Genomic DNA, 19452 nt, shown 5'->3' with positions numbered 1-19452 from the left:
AGTGGCACATGTCGGGGAGCGGCCCCCCGCATCTGGGCCTGACCTCCCCTGACCTCGGGCCGCCAGTAGGACGCCCCCTATTCCGACCAGGCGGCTGCACCTGACCGAAAACCAAAGGCTCCCCCCCCCCCCCCCCCCGCCCCGGCCCTCTCCGCGCTCGCACACACCCCGTGTCCCCCGCTCCGTCCCCCAAGCCGCCGGGTCCCTGGGCCCCTCAGCCCCCCTCACAGCTGCTTCGCGCTCTCGTTCAGCCTGTGAACCTCCGTCAGCCAAGCTCCTTGCGCGGGACGTCATGGGGGTCCGGACAGGGCCTCAGAGCACGGGGCACTCCGACTCGGCCGCTGCCCCCGCGGCCAGGCCTGGGCTCCGCCCGCTCGCCCGAGAACGGCCAGAAGGCGCCGGGACCGAGACGACACGACGGAGGACGCGGAGTCCCGAGCGCGCCCTCCCCGGGGATGACGCTCGCGGGCCCGTGGCAGGTGCCGCGCCTTCCCTGAGGGCCACCGGAGGTCCCGAGTGTCCCCTCCCGGACGGCGCCTCGGGCCGCAGGGCACAGGGCACGCCCGGCGCCGCAGACCAAAGGCCAACCCCAGCGGCGGCCCGGCTGCGACTGTCGTGCGAGGCTCAGCAGAGGCTCCGGTTCCCCCGCCCAGAGAATGGGGGTCACGGCAGAGCTTGAGGACTGACTGGGATATTCGGAGCAACACCGGCCACCCGGGGCCCCAGGAGGCCACCCCTGCACCACGCGCACCGGCCCAGCCTCCCTTTGCAGTGGAAAAGCACCTCGTCGCCTGGTGTGGGCAGCTTGGAAACTGCCTCCTCGGCCGTGGTCTGGAAGTCCACCCTGGCCCACATCTTGCAAGAAGCGTCCCTCCAAGGTGACAGCCTGGAGCTGATGCTCACACTCAGGGCCCGGAGATGCCAGGACCCCATCTCGGGGCCCAGGGCCCTGCCCTGCACCGCTGGCACCAAGCGAGGGCCACAGGACACCGGCGCCGCCCGGCCCCTCCAGCTGTCCCCGCTCAGACTCTGAAGCAGAGGCCAGCACCTGATCCTCTCCGCAGGCAGGACTGGCTCCTGCACAGAGCAAGGATGACGAGACGATCATAGGTAATGACAGGAGCTCTAAGCAGGTAGGAGCCGTGCCCCAGAACGCTGGGTGGGCATTTCACTTTTTTTAAAAGGTTTTATTTATTTATTCATGAGAGGCAGAGACGCAGGCAGAGACCCAGGCAGAGGGAGAAGCAGGCTCCTCGCAGGGAGCCCGACGTGGGACTCGATCCCGGATCCCGGGATCACACCCTGAGCCGAAGGCGGACGCTCAACTGCTGGGCCACCCGGGCGCCCCGGTTGGGCATTTCAAAGGAGACGCTCCACACAAATATTAGCTTCAATACGCTCCTTTTCAGAGGCATATCAAAAGGATTCCTTTTTTATTTCCGTCTTGCATAATAGCGGCTTTCAGTCCCAAGGAGTAGAAGAGCCCTGCTCTCAGCCCAGAGACCCTTTGTAAAGCCACAGAAAACCTTGTCTTCCTCTCCCAACCGGGGCCATTTCATGCATAGGTCAGAGCATCGATGTGGCTACTAGCCAGGAAGATTAACCAGGTGAACTCTTGCCTCATTAAATAGTGACAGAGTCTAATTGTGAATTTTCTTTTCTCCCTCTCTATTCCCGGCAGCATATCTGGTTGGGTCATATCCCTAGGACAGAGAAATTCCAGGCATCTGGCCAGCCTCCCCTTTGGGGACACCAGGGCCTCCTCCCGGTGGATAAGACAGAGTCTGATGGGGGAAGAGACAGCTCAGCACCGTTCAGAGATAGGACCTGAGACCCCCTTTGGGGCTGGCCTCAGAAGCCAGCTCTCTCCTGCCTCCAGCTGCCATGAGGCACATCCACCTTCTCAGCCCTTGGAAAGGGGAAGTGTGGAGTCCCTGGCTGACTCCCTAGGCAGGTTACCTCCTCACCCCAAGGTTTGCATGCACAGCCTTCTGCCTTCAGCAAAGCTGGTTGGTCCCTTTGGTCTCAGGCATCTGTGTTCTTCTGCCCCCTTCCCCATGCCACCAGTCTCTGGTTGGTATCTGGCCTGGCTCCCCACTGACTTTGACATTTCACCTTCTGTGTGGCCTTAGGTAGCACCCGTTTCTCTACCCATACCCCCCATGCCTGCTTTCCCAGAAGCCAAATAGGGATACTGATTGTGACCTTGAAGGGATGGACCAAGGTGTGTCCTCCATGGGGACTGAATAAATCCACGCTTAGCTTCCTGAACAGCTGGCCCCTCCCACTTATATCACAGGACCCCTGCCCCAGCCCACGATTAACTCGAGGTGATCTCTTTGACCCTCTTCTGAAGGCCCAGCAAGCACTGCTCTATGTGACCCTGAGAAAATCTTTGCCTCCCCTCATCTGTGAAATGAGGGTAATGACCCTCATTCCCATCCAGAGGATTCCCCCTGGCTAGCGAGTGAGCTGGTTAGACACTAGACCAAGAGGCAGGAAATGCTTTGGCTCTGCACACTATGTGGGCTGAACCTTCCCCTGCCCCTCCCTTGCACACATTGCACTCTCTGCCCCCGCTCCATGCCAGTCAAGCATTTTCTACCCCATAGCCCTGTGCAGGGGACCCGCTCATCCATGCTGCCCAGGTAATTAAGTTGATGTTCTAACACAGCTTCCCCTCCTGACCTTTTGGAAACAATGTGTTTTGCTGCATCAACAAATTAACTGCAAATCAGATGCTGTCCTCATAAATGTGGGTTTCATAGCCAACGAGCATACTCACCTGGCCCACATGGCTGACAGATACAAGTGCCAAGGGCCGGGCAGGGGCCAAAGAGTTCCTCTTGTCTTTGGGACTTCCATGTCAATCACACTTCCGGGCTTACCCTCTCATGTTTACATCCTACAGTAGTTGGTTGGCCAGGGGTGCTGAGTTCACAACATGGAGGCCTAGCAGGGCCCTGCGTCTAGGGGGGAATGTCTGTCCTGAGAAGCCCACCCATCCTCCTCCCATCCATCTTCTACCCCAAGGGCACCAAGGCCTCTGATAGGTTCCTCCTTGCCTAAATCCCTCCCAGCTGCTCTCAATAAAAAAGCCACATTTCTTAGCCTGACATTCAGGGCCCTATTTTATGAACCCCCCTCCACACACACACCAGCTCACCCAAGGTCATGGCCTCCCTTGTCCTCATATTCATCCTTGCTCTAATCATTTTGGGCCACCATGGTTCCCCTGTACCGTGCAATTGAACTCCCTACCACGCCCAGCCAGTAAGAAGCTCCTCCTTTGTACCTGCACTGACCTCTGCAACCCTCTATCCCCTTACCTTGTAACCCCTTCTATCAGAGAGGGAGCCCTCGGAGGATGGGACCATGTCTTCGCTCACTGATGTGCACAGTATATGCCACTGCGTATTGAATGAACAAATGAATCGTGGGCCTCCTTTGGATAGCCCTGGAAAGAGCTGCCCAAATAAGGAAGGAAGGAGAAGATGTGAGTCACTTGCTCATGAGCCTTTTCTCTAAGACACAGGTCTCTTAACAGCAGATTCTGACTTGGGACGCCTGGGCGGCTCAGCGGTTGAGCGTCTGCCTTCAGCTCAGGGTGTGATCCTGGGATCCAGAATTGGGTCCCACATCCGGCTCCTTGCGGGGAGCCTGCTTCTCCCTCTGCATGTGTCTCTGCCTCTCTGTGTGTGTGTCTCTCTCATGAATGAATGAATGAATGAATACACACATACATACGTACATATTTTAAAAAAAAACAGATTCTAATTTCAAAAGGATTAGCAAAACCCTCTCAGAAAGGATTCCAGATGACTTTAGAAATTTGGGTTGACAAGGAGAGTGCAGTATCCTTTTTTTTTTTTTTTAAAGATTTTATTTATTTATTCATGAGAGACACAGAGAGAGAGAGGCAGAGCCACAGGCAGAGGGAGAAGCAGGCTCCATGCAGGGAGCCCGATGTGGGACTCGATCCCGGGTCCCCAGGATCAGGCCCTGGGCTGAAGGCAGCGCTAAACCGCTGGGCCACCTGGGCTGCCCAAGAGAGAGTGCAGTATCCTAAGAATACCTGCTGTTTTAGTTCTTGCTCCTAACTGTGTGGTCTCATACTAGTCCTTAACTTCTCTGGGCCTCCTATTTGCTGCCACTGTAGCCAGGAAATCCTCCTCCTCCGACTTGCCTCACTGAGGTATGTGAGGCTTAAAGGAAAGAAGAGAAGCAGAAATGCTTTGAAAGGAAAACACATGATGTTAATAAGAGAGATTATGATTAATCCAGTCACCTTCAACAGCGCCTTGCTGACAGCACACTTCCTTGGAAAACCGAGGTCTTCACATCCACAGGACTTTTCTGGGAAGGCTTGTGAGTCCAACAGGAGAACAGAGGATTGGCTGGTCCCATTCATCACCAGGTGCTGGGCCAGCACCCCACAGCCATAATCGCCCTCCCACTGCATCCCCACACCAGTGCTTGTGACTCAAGAGTTACATCTGTTTTACTGGAGAGTGAACTGAGTCTTCGATTTTAAGAACCCAACCAAGTGGCAGAGCCTGTATTGAACTCAACTAGAAAGAAACAGAGCCGGGATCCCTGGATGGCTCAGCAGTTTAGCGCCTGCCTTCCACCCGGGGCATGATCCTGGGGACCCGGGATCGAGTCCCACATCAGGCTCCCTGCATGGAGCCTGCTTCTCCCTCTGCCTGTGTCCCTGCCTCTGTGTGTGTGTGTCTCTCATGAATAAATAAATAAAAATCTATTTAAAAAAAAAAAAAAAAAGAGCCAAGACACAAACTCACATCTTTCTAGCCCAGAGTATATTTCTGGGGGTTTTAGCCCAAATACTCTTTGTACCCTAAGAAAGATGTTTCTCCAAGATATAGGTCAAAGGCCACCAGACCTTACATTTCTTGAGGCCAAGAACTGTGTCTTATCTTCTGAACCTCTGGGCCCTGGTTTCAAGCAATTGCCCCATGAGCATACATAGGGGAAATCTTTCCACTCTGTGGGAATGAATCTGCTTCCCCGACTGGACATGACCTTCAGGAAAACAGGTGCATGTATTGATTATCAAGACCTCCAGCCCCACCATCCCGCATCCTGCCCCAGCCCAGCTCAGGAAGTGCCAGATGAATTCTCGAATGGAAGTCTTCTTAGCAAAAGACTGCCAAAGGCCCAGCCTTTTGAACTCACATAAGAAACAGCAGTCAGTGTAGCCACATTTTGATCCAGCCAGGGAACTGAGGATAACATACGACGGGATTGCCATGCAAAGTGCCTGGACCTGGCCCTCACTGTTCTCTGCTCCTTCGGATTTAAGGCTCTTCTTGTTTTGCCTTGACCTACTCCAGCGGTGGAAAGATCACTGGATCCAGAGTTGAGGCCTGAGGCCCACGAGTGGGTCTCTTTACCTCTCTGCGGTCTGTGTCCTTACCCACAGGTGGACATTCTTCTTGCCACTAGGTCCACGGGAAGAAATGAACAAGCTGGTACCTGCCCTGGACTATTGGCTAGGGTACAGAGAAGAATGAGAGCAGGGCTTCCACCCTCAGGAAGTGGGTGGTGGAGGGGGCAGGGGGGTTGTTCCTGGCTCACCTCAAAGACTTTCAAGTGTCCTGGCCAGATCTACAGCCACCCCAGGCCCCACTCATACCATCGTAGCCTCCACTTTCAATTAATCCCCAATTCAGCTTCCAGGCACTGGGCCCACGTTCCAGAAAATGATGTGTTGAGTTGATCCTTCCCTAGCTGCTTTCTTCACTTTTTTTCCCACCCAAATCACCACTGGTCAGTCACCCCTGAGTCCTCTTCTAATTGTCCCCAGAGTACTTGGTTCTATCCAGCCTGTGTCTTCAGCTGCCATCCCACCCCAGCAGGCTTGGGAAGCTCTTGGAGGGGTGTGTCCACTGGTGCCTGGCCCTGTGAGAAGCGCCGTATACCCCAGTGCTGAGGCCCTAACATATGTGCCACATTACCCTTTCACAGTGTCTTTAAATCCCCCTGAGACTTACTCTGCTAGCTTCTAGGTTGGGTGTGATCAAGAGTCCGCTTTCTTCCCACCACCTATAAATTCGGTTGCACTTCCTGGTGACAGTCAAAGGAAAATAAGCTAATTATGAAATCTAGAAAACTAACCTTTTCTGAGTCTCTATATGCGCCAGAAAGTTTAAGCCAAAAATCATTTGCTGAGCACGTCTTATGTACCAGTACTTTGCTAGACCCCAGGATAAACAGAGAAATGAGATGAAGAGGCTGAGAATGACGTTGGCAGGGAAGGGCAGGGAAGGCCTCCTGGGGGAGGTGGTGCTTCAGCCAGACCTCAGAGGACAAATAAGAGCCACCCAGGGTGAGACAAGAGGAAATGGGAGGGTGTTTCAGGCAAAGGGACTAACATGGAAGCACAAGAACACATGAAGCCCTCCGGGAGAGCTGGAGGGTGACCTGGGTTGGATGGGGGCAGTGGGGCAGCAGGGAGACTGGCGGAAGCACCACAGATGGGCCGGCAGACGTCTGTGGGTGGGGCCCAGAGCCTGGAGGGCTTTGGACACTTCATGATCCAGGGGATATTAGCAGCTAGTATAGGGAAAGTGACTCTGGGTTCAAATAAATTAGAAAAATAGGATATATAAGAAGAAAAGTTAATAGCGTTTTGCCTGTTTACGGTGGGTTTTTATTGCAAGACTTGGCAGCCTTTGCTGTGCTAACTTGCATTGTGAATCTCCAAAAGGAGTGAAGCAGTAGACAGCATTTCCCAGACTCGTCAGGCTGGGGAACCCCCTTTTCTTCCTTCACACAACGCGTCTCTCAGGATGCACTAGGAGATGCTGGCCTTCCACTGAGATGACTTAAGCTGGCGAGTGACACAACTGGGCGTGTATTAAGTCCGCTCTGGAGCAAGCGTGGAGATGGATGGGGAGGGGAGAGGCTGGGGAGGGAGCCTGCTAACAGTGATCATTGCTAATGTCTCCTGACACTCTGGGAAGATCGTGGCCCACATGGTCTCACTGAATCTTCGTGGCATCCCCCTTGGGTGGGGGTGGGGGCGGCTGTTACCTACGTTTGCAGATGAGGAACAGAAGGCTCAGATGGTTAAATCCCGGGCCTGTAGAAATCCAAAGGGTTGGGGGAGCTGAGATTCAGTCCCAGACTATCTGACCCCAGCGGCCGCCCCCTGAGTGCTCCACCACCCCCACCAGCAGAGCTGGAAATAGCTTGCTCAGAGGCGATGAGCCGTGAGGACTGTGGGTTGGAGAACGGGTCACCCAGCAGAGAGTGGCCAGAAACAAATGAAGGAGGGGCGTTGTGTGACGGTGCAGGGGGAGGGAGGCATGGATGAGGCAGCAGCCTGTGCACAGTATAGGCGGATCCCCTCTCCCCGTCCTTTTACTTTCCCCCACTGAGCAGTGTGGCACTGGGGGGCTCCATTCCTTTTTGCCCCATACTTACCCTGTAAACCTGAAGGAGAGGAAATAGGGTTCCGTGGGTTGCCGTGCTTATCTCATTGAATGGCATCGCCACTCCCCAGGTGGCCTCCAACTGAAGGCAGATCTTTGAGCATGGTTTGGCCCACACTGCCAACTAACAGCACAGGACCCTAGAGGCCACCCCCCTGCCCGGTGTACCTCCATCCACACATGTCCCGGGTGTGCTATGAGGAGCACCCAATCCTCTACCAAGTCCTTCTGCCAACTCTCCCCTTAGGCCACCCTGCCTGCCCCTGTGCTAGACACCAGGCATCCAGGGACGCCTGAGATGAGATATGGCTCCTCCTCTCCAGGAGTTGGGCACCGAGAGTGAGTTCCAAAGTATGTCTGGTATCTAAACAATCACTCCAACCAAGTGAGGCTCTAAAGCCCCGTCCAAGAGAAACGGCAGGAGCCTCACACGCAAATTACATGTGGAATTCAAAATGTTTTGGTCACTACATTAAAAAGGTAAAAAAGAGACATGAAATTCATTTTATTTTATTTTATTAAAGATTTTATTTATTTATTCATGAGATACAGAGGGAGAGAGAGAGAGAGAGGCAGAGACACAGGCAGAGGGAGAAGCAGGCTCCATGCGGGGAGCCCGACGTGGGACTCGATCCCGGGTCTCTAGGATCATGCCCTGGGCCGAAGGCAGGCGCTAAACCGCTGAGCCACCCAGGGGTCCCGAAATTCATTTTAATAATACTTATTTAACCAAATAGCCTAAATATTTTCATTCCAGCATGGAATCAATATAAAAAATTGTTCAGATGTTTTACATACTTGTTTCAAACTAAGTCTCTGAAATCCAGTGTGTATTTATGCCTACAGCACGTCTTACTACGAACTCACCACATGTGACCATTGGCTGCTGAAGTGGGCAGTAAGGGTCTAGACTTTGTCAGATAATATACTTTTGTGGACAGTGTGGCTGAATGGGGAGGAACCAACCAGAAGCCTCTCGGGGTTTATGGAAGGTCCGGGGTCTTGGTCTAGCACGGGTACTTACTTCCTTACTCTGCCTCACCATCTGCCCCACCAGGGTATTGATGTGGGCAGGCCGTTGAAAGGACAAAGCTTGACTTTCCAAAATAAAGGGTTGGAGGATAGAGCCAAGAAGCCTGTGCTCTGTTGGTGTTTTATTCAAATCCTGATTTCAAAAGCCAAGCGTTTTGTGTAGTTTTATTTGTTCATCATTTATTTTGCAGAAATTTTTTTCCAAGGAACAAGGATGAGTCCCCCAAGGAAATGAACACTTGAAAGTGCAGGGAGCCAGTGAGAGGGAGACACGGGGTGACGAGTCCCTCATAGCGGGAAGCACCGTTCAGTGGGAGCACTGCAGGCAGCATCTGACCCACTATCTTGAATAACAAGTAGACATTTGCCAGGCAGGTTGGGACAAGGGAAGTCATGCCGCCTTGAGGGGCAGGCAAGAAAACAAGGCCTGAGAGCCGGGGGCCATTTGAGGGTCTGCCCAGGTGAGCAAGGATGAAGGTTAGGAGGGGTCTGTGTGGGGCACAAGAGCCCAGGTCTTGGACGACTTGGAAGGCCAGCCCAGAGCCTTGTAGCCTTGTTGCACGGTCACCCAGGGAGACAGGACAGCAGAGGTCTGGAGGCTGGGGTGCAAAGGGCCACGTTGTGTCTTAGAAGCTTACCCCGACCTGTGTGGAGGCTGGCTGGAGAAGAGCCAGGCGGAAACCCTGCTGGGAGGTGATTACGGTGATCCAGGCCTCAGAAACTCACGTGCAGGACCCAGTGCCCAGTTGACATGGGGGTGAGAGAGCGGGAGGCATCGAGGACGTTCCTCGGTTTTCCAGCTTGGGTAACTGAGTGTTTCCTCTTGTGCGCCATGTGTGTAAGATGCATTAAACCACCTCCACATGTACTGATGTTTTAAGTTTCACTTTAACGCAGCCACAAAGACTCCGTCCTACTCGCCTGCCACCTCCCAAGATACAGCGCTCGAAGCCCGTGAGTAGCCGGTGGTTGTGCCCTCCCACCTAACACTGCCTGAACCACCCTCCCCGCCTCACTAAACCTCAGGAGTTTGAACTAAGCTGCCTGGCAAAACAAAACCGGGAATTGGGTTTTCCAGCTTCCCTCTCTGCGTGGCATGAACCCGAACTTGCATTTTCTGGGCTTCTCTCTCCTTTTCCTGGACTGGTTTGGCGACTTGCAGGTCAGAGCTGTAGGTAGCCACAAACCACTGTGTGGTGTGTTTGCCGTGTGTGCATCCTTTGAGCACGTCTCCTAGATTGAGTCCGGTTCTGGCCAGTGAGCTTTGAAGTCTAGCTCCAGCAGCTTCTCCCTCACAAAGGAAGCAGAAGCCTGACAGCAGGGGTCTCGTTCCCACCAGATCTGGGTTTGGAAAAGCATTTGATGTCCCTTGGCGAGGGCAAAGGCTACACCCAGAGAACCTTAGGCTGGCTCTGGCAGAGGCAGGCCTCGTGTGGAACTCCACTTGCCCCAGTGAGGTGCCAAGTCAGGGCATAAAAAAAGCAGGACGACATGCCACAACCCCACCACCACCCCCGCCCCGCAATACCTGGGAATGGGGCAGGCAAGGCAGAGAGACTCATCTGAGGTTTTTTGGGACAGATGCCATGGAAAAATATGGGGTATGGGGCCCCGTTTTCCTTGGAAAGTCAGCTCTCGTTCATGCCAAGGCATAACCACTGTAACAGGATCCTTGAAAGTGGGAGACTTGCCAGGACCATTTGGTGAGGGCTTTTTATCGAGAGGAGAATTTCTCTGTCTTGTTCAAAGCAACCACAGCTCCTACAGCCCAGCAAAAGGGGTCAGGTTCCCGTCCAGCCTTGATCAGCGTTCCCGCAAACTCAGGTCCCGATCCCTGCCCTTCCCCTTTACCAATGCACAAGTCCGCATCCATCCTGTGACACGTGGCCACCGAAGGGCACAGGTGGCCTGGCCCCACAGTGCCCATGCCCAGCATCGATTGGGTGGCTGCCCTCTGTGTGGATGCTAGAAAATTCTGTGGCACTGTTTTCCTTTCCTTCCCTCCTGTGTGTGGGAGTTGGAGGGCAGGGGAGGTTGGCAAGGATTCAGATACCTTCACCTACAGTTGCCGCCACAGACAGATCCCTGCCGGACCCAGTCAAACCATGGTTAGGCCAAACCTGATCAGCACGGCTGTGGAGGGCTGCTGGGTGTTTCTGCTCACTGTCAGTGGAAGGCAGGCACGGCAGGAAGAAATGGCTTTGTGGGACAGGAGGTCCCTTCTGGGCTCAACCTTGTGTGAATTAGTGAGAGCTTCAGTAGAGGCCTGAGCGTGCTAATTTGCGGACCAGGGCTGTGTGACGTGGGCGAGTACCGAAGCTCTGAGCCTCGCCTCTCTCCAGCGTGTCCTCACCCAGAGCCTTTGACAGAGGGAACGGAGGTGACCCCTGTAAAGCACCAAAGACGGTGCCTGGCACACGGCAGTGCTGCTTACTCTTCTCAATGAGTTTTTAAACCTTACAACCTCGAAGGAATGACTCTATTTCTGAGTGACTGTCATTTGCCCGGGACCCTTTATAGTGAGCAAGTCATCCCCGCCGGGTCTCATAGTAACTCTATGAAGTAAGCATCGTCTCCACCCATTTTAGAGACAAGAAAACTAATGCTTGGTAACTTCACTCAAGTCCCTCAAGTGCAGATAGGAGTCATCGGACGTGAGAACCCGTGGTCTTTCCAGCATCCTGAGCTCCCAGGACCCTCTATCTGCATTTCCATGGAGTCTGTTGTATAAAATACTGGGGCAGTAGGGCGCCTGGTGGCTCAGTCAGTTAAGGTGTCCACCTCTTGATCTCAGCTCTGGTCATCACCTCAGAGTTGTGAGATTGAGCCCCCACATAGGGCTTTGTGCTGGGCACGGAGCCTGCTTTAGATTCTCTGTCTCTCTCCCTCTCCCTCCCTACCTCCTTTCTCCCTCTCTCTAAAAAAAAATAATTTCCCTCTCAAAATAAATCTTTTTTTAAAGAAAGGTGGGGGAGGGGCACCCGTGTGGCTCATTCGGTTAAGCATCTGACTCTTGATTTCAACTCAAGTCTTGATCTCAGGGTTGTGAGATCGAGCCCTGCATCTGCCTCCATGCTCTGTGGGGAGTCTCCTTGAGATTCTCTCTCTTCCTCTGCACCTCCCCCACTCACAGTCATACACGCACTGTATCAAAATAAATAAAATCTTTAAAAATAATAATTTAAAAAAACTTTAGCTTTTAAAAAAATAAATAATAACAATAATTGTAATTAGGGGATCCCTGGGTGGCTCAGTGGTTTAGCTCCTGCCTTTGGCCCAGGGCGTGGTCCTGGGGTCCCAGGATCGAGTCCCACATCGGGCTCCCTGCATGGAGCCTGCTTCTCCCTCTGCCTGAGTCTCTGCCTCTCTCTCTCTCTCTCTCTCTCTCTCTGCCTCTCATGAATAAATAAATAAAATCTTAAATAATAATAATAATAATAATAGTAATTAGCAACCAGCTAGGCTTCCTATGGAATCTCTAGGGCAGTATTGGGGCTTGGCAAGGATACAGAGGTGAAGAGAATTAACATTTACTGGGAACCTTTTCTGCGCCTAGAACTGTGCTGGGCACTTACATAATTATGGTCTCCTTTGTCCCTACAGTAAGTAGCCCAGAGGAGGCAGAGGCTATTTCCCCAGCTTACAGCCAAGACCACAGAGATAAGAGGCCAATCTGGCCTTGGAGCCCAGGCCTGTCCCTCCTTAAGCCAAGGGGTTGCTCTCAGAATTTCATGTAGAGACCTAGGGTCAAGGCAGGCAGGGGCCCTCTTGCAAAACATGATCTGGGGCAGGATTGTTCACCTTGCAAAAACTCAGGTATTGGAGGCAGCTAAGTGGACTCACCGCGTTTTCTCACCATTGTGGGGACTTGTGCAGACCAGGGGAGGCCCAGCCACACCCACTGGCAGCTGAGTACTTGGGAAGGCAGACATGGCCTTGAGAAAAGCCCAAGTAGCATTTGCCTGTGTCACCACACTGGTGCAGGAGGCTACCAGCCTGGTACTTGGTGCTGTACCTGCCCTGGGTTATGGTGCATTCATGAGGCAGAGTGGCTAGCAGAACTGGTTTTCCTGGGCTTGGAAGTCAGAGAGGCCTGCCCTGATTTGAAACACAGGTTAGCATGTATGACTTTGAACAAGACATTTGATTTCTCTGAGTCTCAATTTCATCATCTGTGAAATGGGTTTAGTGACACTGCCTGGTGAGTAGTGGAGTCACATGTGTGTAGTGCCTACACAGTCCCTGGCACGAAGTAGCACATATACCCTACTCCTGTCACCCCAAACGCCATCTGCCAAGCAGGGTCACTATGGGACTAACTTGGGAGTCCTGGAAGGTGTGTGCTCTCTGGGCTGAGCAGTGCCCTGTGCCCCCGAGTGTGTTAACTCTGAGTCCGCTCATGTCAACCTTTCCAGTGGGCACCACCGTCCACTAGGGATGAATCCGGGAGATGTGGGGCATGGAATCCCTCAAGGGCCTTGAAAAGAATGGCCTGACCAGCGCTTGTGTCAGGAGCCTCTGGCCCCCAGCTGGGCTTTATTGGGTACTTAGCCACAAACGTCTGGGCAGGATTGGGGCTGTTGGCCCAGGGTGGCAGGAACATGGGGGTAGCCATTCAGCCTTTCTGGAAGGAGCTTTGTAGCCCGGCACCTGTGGCTGGAGTTTAGATGTTACCAAAGGATTTAGATTTTCTTTTCAAAAAGAAGAAAAAGAAAAGAGCAGAAGAAAGCCTTGCCAGTGTCTGGTGGACTAAGGGGACTGGGTTGGGGCGCACAGGGGAGAGGCAGGCTGTGGTCGGCCGCATGTGAAGTGCTTTATAAGCCCTGTATTTATTATTTCTTGCTCACCATTAAAATCAAATGTACTCGGTGCTTTTGTATTCAATACACATTTAACCCTGCCGACTTAGATTTCTCAGGTTTTAAATCCAGTGGGGGATTGGCTGGTTTCCCAACTTTCCTCGCAAGTCCCCCTTGAACAGAGCTCAAAATCCCTGTTTAGCATTTTCTCCCCTGGTGCTGCTGGGATCCCAGCACTGCTGGGGCTAGTCGTTGTGTGTGCGGGCGGTTTCTCCCCTAGCCCCAGGCCCCACCCCTCTTAAGCGCCCCCAAAAGATGGGTGTGATTTGCTGAAATGTGACGGGCCAGTTGTCGGCACCGTCCTGTGATTCGGGCTTCATTAAACCATTTTGTCTGCGTGTGTGCCGGAGCCTGGTTGCGGCTTTAGCTGACCGTCTGCAGCCGTGTGTGTGTGTGTGTGTGTGTGTGCGCGCGCGTGTGTGTGATTCGTGCATGTACCTTGGACTCCTGCGTGTGCCTCAGTGAGTGTGTTTGAGAGACTGCGTGAATGTCGGCGCCTTGAGGTCTCTGTGAGTGTCTCGGGGTGGTTGTCTGCATCATTTGGTGCCTGGCTTTGTCCACAGCAGCCAGGTGTGTGTGACTCCGGGCGTGTCTGTAGCTGTGCAGGTGACTGACTGTCTCTGGGTGTGTTGCGCCTCCCTGCCCCCCGGCCCCCTGCCCCCTGCCCCCCTCCCCCAGGCCTCCCCCTGCTCTGCGTTATCATCCCTAATGAAGCAGTCTCCCCCATCGATCCTGCTGATTGCCAGCCCATTCCTTTTGTTTGCTGGCGCTGAGCCATTCGGCGGCACTCTGACAGCTCAGCTCGTCTAATTAGCTCTGTTGTTCTTTTTCTCCATGTTTCACCACGTTGCAAGTTCAGTTGAAGTTGCCACAAACTTAATCCCCCCCATTTCAGCCACAAGTTCACATTCCTCAGCCGCCTTTATTGTAGCGAGGAGCAGCCGTGTGCAGGGACAGGCTGACAGGCCTTAATATCTGACCTTCCCTGAAACCCCCACCCCAGGACCTCCAGGGCAGGGCAGAGCTGCTCTGTCAACCCACCCTGCACCTCTGCATTTGTGGTGAAAAGCCTGGGGGAGCGTTCCAACCCGGCGACCCTGGTGAGCAGCCGCGACAGGGAGAGGGGTCTGGCCGGCGATCTAGCCATCCATTCACTCAGCAATGGTGACCGGATGTGTGCTTTGTAGCAGGCGCTGTTACAACGACACTGTTGATAATGGCAACACTTTCGGGCACTTCTTAGATTCTAAGCAGCCACGTTTCATTTGTTCCTAAAAGTCCTGCTGGGTGACAGCTGTAAGGCCAGGCACTGAGCAGGTTACTAGGCAAGGGTCAGGCCATCTTAGATGGCATCTTCTAATCAGAGATACCACATCCCCGTCTTCTTTTTGTTATCAATAAGGTCACAGAGAAGCCCCAGTATGTGCCAGACTCCTTGCTGGCACTTGCCCTACACCATCTCATTGGATGTTTATTCAGAGGAGCGTCGTGCAAGAAGACCACAAGTTTGGTGGAATGCATTGGGCTGCTACTGCATCTCTGATTTGCCAAACAAGGCTGGGATCAGCCTGGCCATTCCACAGGAAAAACTTTGGTTAGAGCAGATGTGTGGAGACCTGAGAACTTGATGAGACTCTGTAAAGACTTGCCTTTTGTGCAGCCAACTTCTGTAATCTGTATTCCTCAGCCACTGTGCTGTGTCGCCCACAAGTTGCTGGGGGGTGGGGCAGGGGCTTCAGGGGCGAGGGCTGGCAGTAACTGGAGCATGTGTGTGCTCTCCTTCCCTGTCTTGTCTGAGAACCTCAGCGATGGTGGCATTTCATCTACTTTGGTCCCTCATCTGCAGAGACAGAGCAAGCCCCCTGCACTGGAATGTCCAGGCATATTTATTGGCAACAGAAGTCATGGCCAGACTTTCTCAGTTTAGCTCTTTCCAGTCCCTCTCTGGGGTTGGAAATGCTCAGAGATGATGGTGCCAAATTTTAAGGCATGTAATGTTGATTAGACCAGACAAGTATCCTTCTAAGGACACCTAGAAATTTTTAGCCTATCTCACATCATAAGCCCTTGGGGGGGAGGGGGAGGTATCTTTTTCCTGTGGGCCCCCTTCTTGGCTTTCAGAGGGAACAGATCAGGGGGGAAAAAAACATCGCTGCAGGCCAGCTGTGGATTAGGAAGTTGTATACTTCACTGTCAAGTACACCCACCACTGACCCTCACACTGGGTCCGTGTGTATGCAGGAGCTCCATGGGGTATGTGTATCCAGGCTGAGCCCACCTGGGAGGTCTGCCCAGGAAGGCCTGGGCAACAGAAAGATGATTTTTATTGGCACTCTTTAATGCTGTCATTTGCTTTATTCCCCCATCCTACTCAGGAAAATAAGCATCCTGTAATTCAGTTGCTAAAAAGAATGAAATAAGCACATGCACCCTAGAAATAAAGTCCAAGTGAAACCTTTTTGTTCTGCCAAACCAGTTGCAGGGTTCTAGAAGAAGGCAACTGGGGACTTATCATAAATGAGGGCCTCTGTGTTCTGGGTCCCATATGGACATTGTCTCGTTGAGCTCCCGTGGCAGCCCTGCCAAAACTCACATGATGCTGTCCCCTACTTGCAAGCTCTTCAAGAGGACCTTTGCCATTTGAGTAGGCCACGGAATTCCAGGTCACGTGTCTGCTGCAAATTCAGGGGCAATATTCTCACAATAAGCAGAGCTTTTGTAGCCTGTACCATGCCCATGCCTCCACATTTATTTGGGGGCTGCTTATGTAGATCTGCAGATCTGTATGGCTTTCCTGTATGGCTTTTCCAACTGACTCCCTGGGGACTTCCCCCTGTACCCATTCTAGGTGCGCCCTCCCCGTCCACATGTCGTGAAGAGACCGAAGAGCAACATCACGGTGGAAGGCCGGAGGACTTCTGTCTCCAGCCCTGAGCAGTGAGTGCCCCTCTGCTTCCCTTCCTTCTGTCTGCCAGAGCCCGGGGGGCCAGGCCTTTGTGGGGTGCTTGCTGCAACCCTGGCCTTTGAAAGGCTTCCTGGAGCCCCAAGTGGGTGTTTCAACAAAGAGGTAGTCGGGGAGCTGGGCTTGATCTTTTATGTTGGCTCTTGCTAGCAGTTGTCACACCAGCAGGAAGCCCAGAGGCCAGGGAGCCAGGCATCTGGGCTGGGTTTTGCGTGGTGAAACCCAAAGTGGATTCCAATAGACTCAGAAGAAGGGTCCCAGCCTGGGTCCGCAGGGAGGAGCAAGGACCCTGGTCAAGGAGACCATTTATATATTTAACAAAGGCCACCACTCTCCTAAGCCTGGGGTGCTTGGGGTCTCTAGGACTTGGATTTATACCCAGAACTGTCCTTACCCACTGTCCCACCCCCACCGGTACCTTTGCTCCCCTGTGCCGTGGCATTTATTTATTTTATTAGGGCTTGGCTTTCCCACTTCCTGTCAGGCCCAGAGCTCTGTGAGCAGGCGCTGGGTGTTCTACCCGGAAGCTAGCATAGGGCCCTGCTCAGAGTCACATGCAGGAGAGATGCGGGATCAAGGAGGTAACTAATGAGGTAAATGGAAGAGCAACACCTAGAGATGGAGCTGTCCAAGCGGTGTGAGACTTAGAGCTGCACGCAGCCCCAAGTCCAGAACCGTCTGGAGGGCCTCCCTTTGTCCCCAAGGCCCATAGCTCTGGGGCTCTGCCCAGACAGCTCGGCAGCTACACACTGGCTTCCTGGGAGGCTTTGAAAAAGTACACGAAATCATCTCGGTCTCAGGTTTGTTAGGGGAACCAAACCAGCTTCCCCAGGAACCCTGAGGTCCCTTGGGTGATGAGAGGAATGCTCTCCTCCTGTCTGCTCTACTTTCAGAAGAGTGGTCAGGGAAAGAAGCTAAGGGAAATGGCAGGCTCTAGCCAGAAAAGGAGCCGAAAGGAAGAAACAGTTGTGACATACCAAGCTGTGGCCTATCCCGGGCTGCGGTACACTTCAGCTCCTCTAGGATATCAAGCGGCACTTGATCCCACTGTGTTGTTTCCGAACCAGCCTACCTCGGCCTACTTAAACCTTGCCCAGAAAGCTATGGGGAGACTGTGTGTGTGGGTGTGCGTGTGCGTGTGTTCATGCACACATGTCTTGAAAGATGCTTGGTTATGCAAAATTTGGAAGAGAGGATTTCTGAAGTTGGTTGTAGGTATAACTTAGCCTCTGCACAATAGGACAGTGGGAATATTAAGGACTACGGCTCTGGCCATGACTGGCATGGATTATGATTGCCCCCTTGTGGAGAAAATGCTGTGTAGCTTCAGAGCTCCTCAGAACCTAAAGATTTTTCTTTAGGGAAGGATGAAATCAGTTACTTGTCTTTAAAACTGGGCTAAAGCTTTTAGACACTGTACTGGGATACAGGGCCATGGGCCTGTGGATATTGAAATGCAAACCCAGAACCTCCTTGTATTGCACAAGAGCATCCCAGATCAGCGACACTCCCATGTTTTACTGAAAAGCATTTCCCACATTGTGTCCAGGTCACTGATTAGAGGTTGGAATTCCTAATTGTGTTTATTTACGCCATCACTCTCCCGTCCCAGTGATAGGGGATGCCCCTTCAGTACATGCCAAAAAGCCCGTGCCTGCTAATCCTGTCATCCTGGCTGTTAGCAGAATTGTGCCCATATCACTTTTCATTTCTTTTTGCGATATGCCTCGTTTTAGATTTCTATTCAGGAAACATTTGGGGTTGAGACAAACCAGTGGGAACATGGGAGCTAGTTTAGTGGGTTGGTAAACTGGCAGTGATAGAAAACAAATGACAGCTTCTCTGTGGCCATAGCTCAGAGCTCAGGAGCTCCAGCCCTCCAGGTGATAAAGAAGTACATTTTGGGATATTATTCTAAGAGTTTCTGTTCACAGTTTTTAATGGGGCGGGGGGTCGCTGTTCTCCCGTAATACCAGTGACATGTCTGGTGCAACTGGGGCATTTTCCTACATCTCCTCACATGCTGCCCACCCCCCACCACCCGTAGTGCTCCTCCACTTCCAAATGCCATGTCACAACAGCACTTGGATGTGTTTTTCTCAACTGTCATCAGCTCCAGCTGGCAAGACCAAGTTCTTGAAACACAGGAAGCATCCAGCGGAAAATATTTTAATAAAACAGACTCCTCATAAAATATTGTTCTGGGGGAAAGAAACCAGCTCCACCAATCTGTCAGCATTGTGTTGGGAGACACGAGAAGACAAGCCGGCAGGCAGGAGCCAGATCCTAATGGGCCTTTGTTGCGGGTGGTTCCGTGTGGGGCACATGGACTCCGTGCCTGGCCCTTTAATCTGGCCTGGATTTTCTGGACTCACGGATCTTTGTCCCCGCTGGGAATATCAAAGTACATTGGCAATTTAGGGGGTTTGGACAGCAGAAAGAGATACAAGATCTTTGAAGTATAGGGAGGGGTTCCGCCCTCCCGACTTCTCACCCCAACTCTCACTTCCAAAAAGCACATTAAATAATTAACTTTGTGGACAGCAGGATGGAGCTGATTAACAATAAGACAGTCTCTGTGGCCTCACGCGGCCGCTTGACGTCTGGAATTCATCAAGGCCCAGTAGCATCGGCTGCCAGCTCTGTGGCCGGCCCCTCTGCTGGATCCAGTTCTTCCTTTCCAGATGATGTCCATCTGTCCGTTCATGCAGCCATTCATTCCGCAGATAGCTTTAAAAACCAACCAGGTGTGAGCTATTTGGGATTTTTAAGAGGAAGCCTTTAAAGAGAAGCACCCCTGCATTCTGACTCTTTTTGACTTGCTTTCTCCCCAAAACAAAACTTCTCCACTGTCAGCTGTCCTTTCCAAAACAAAGGCGGATGTCCTCACCCCTTAAAACCATCTGATGACAATTGAAAAAACACTTCAGAAAGCTTTCTGGGGAAGCCATTCCCTGTGTTTTTCAGCTTACACTAGCTAATTAATATTCAGTGACTATTTCTCCTCAAGAAGTACTAGCTACTTGCATTATTATTCCGAGCGGGCTGCTGAAATGCCCTGCAGATTCCCCAGGGTGAGAACTAGGGCGAGGAGGGGTCAGGCAGCATGGGCTGGAGGTCCGGGGCCACCTAACAGCAAGTA

General features: G+C 52.7%; 1 protein-coding gene across 20 annotated transcripts in view; it reads left to right on the top strand.

Moving 5' to 3' along the window:
• Window positions 1-19452, top strand: part of DENND1A (DENN domain containing 1A) — a 508126-nt gene that overhangs the window by 471222 nt on the left and 17452 nt on the right. For 15 of the 20 annotated variants that reach the window (XM_072777861.1, XM_072777848.1, XM_072777860.1 and 12 more), the window contains 2 exons: window positions 9387-9443; window positions 16197-16285. In XM_072777861.1, the coding sequence (XP_072633962.1) occupies window positions 9387-9443; window positions 16197-16285 (146 nt within the window). The remainder of the gene's footprint in view (window positions 1-9386; window positions 9444-16196; window positions 16286-19452) is intronic. The other 5 variants (XM_072777866.1, XM_072777855.1, XM_072777847.1 and 2 more) reach the window with 1 other exon arrangement.

Source organism: Canis lupus, chromosome 16 (assembly GCF_048164855.1).
Source record: "Canis lupus baileyi chromosome 16, mCanLup2.hap1, whole genome shotgun sequence".
Classification (NCBI taxonomy): Eukaryota; Metazoa; Chordata; class Mammalia; order Carnivora; family Canidae; genus Canis; species Canis lupus.
The sequence above is the reverse complement of the archived record's forward strand: the minus strand, read 5'-3'. Positions and strand labels throughout refer to the sequence as shown.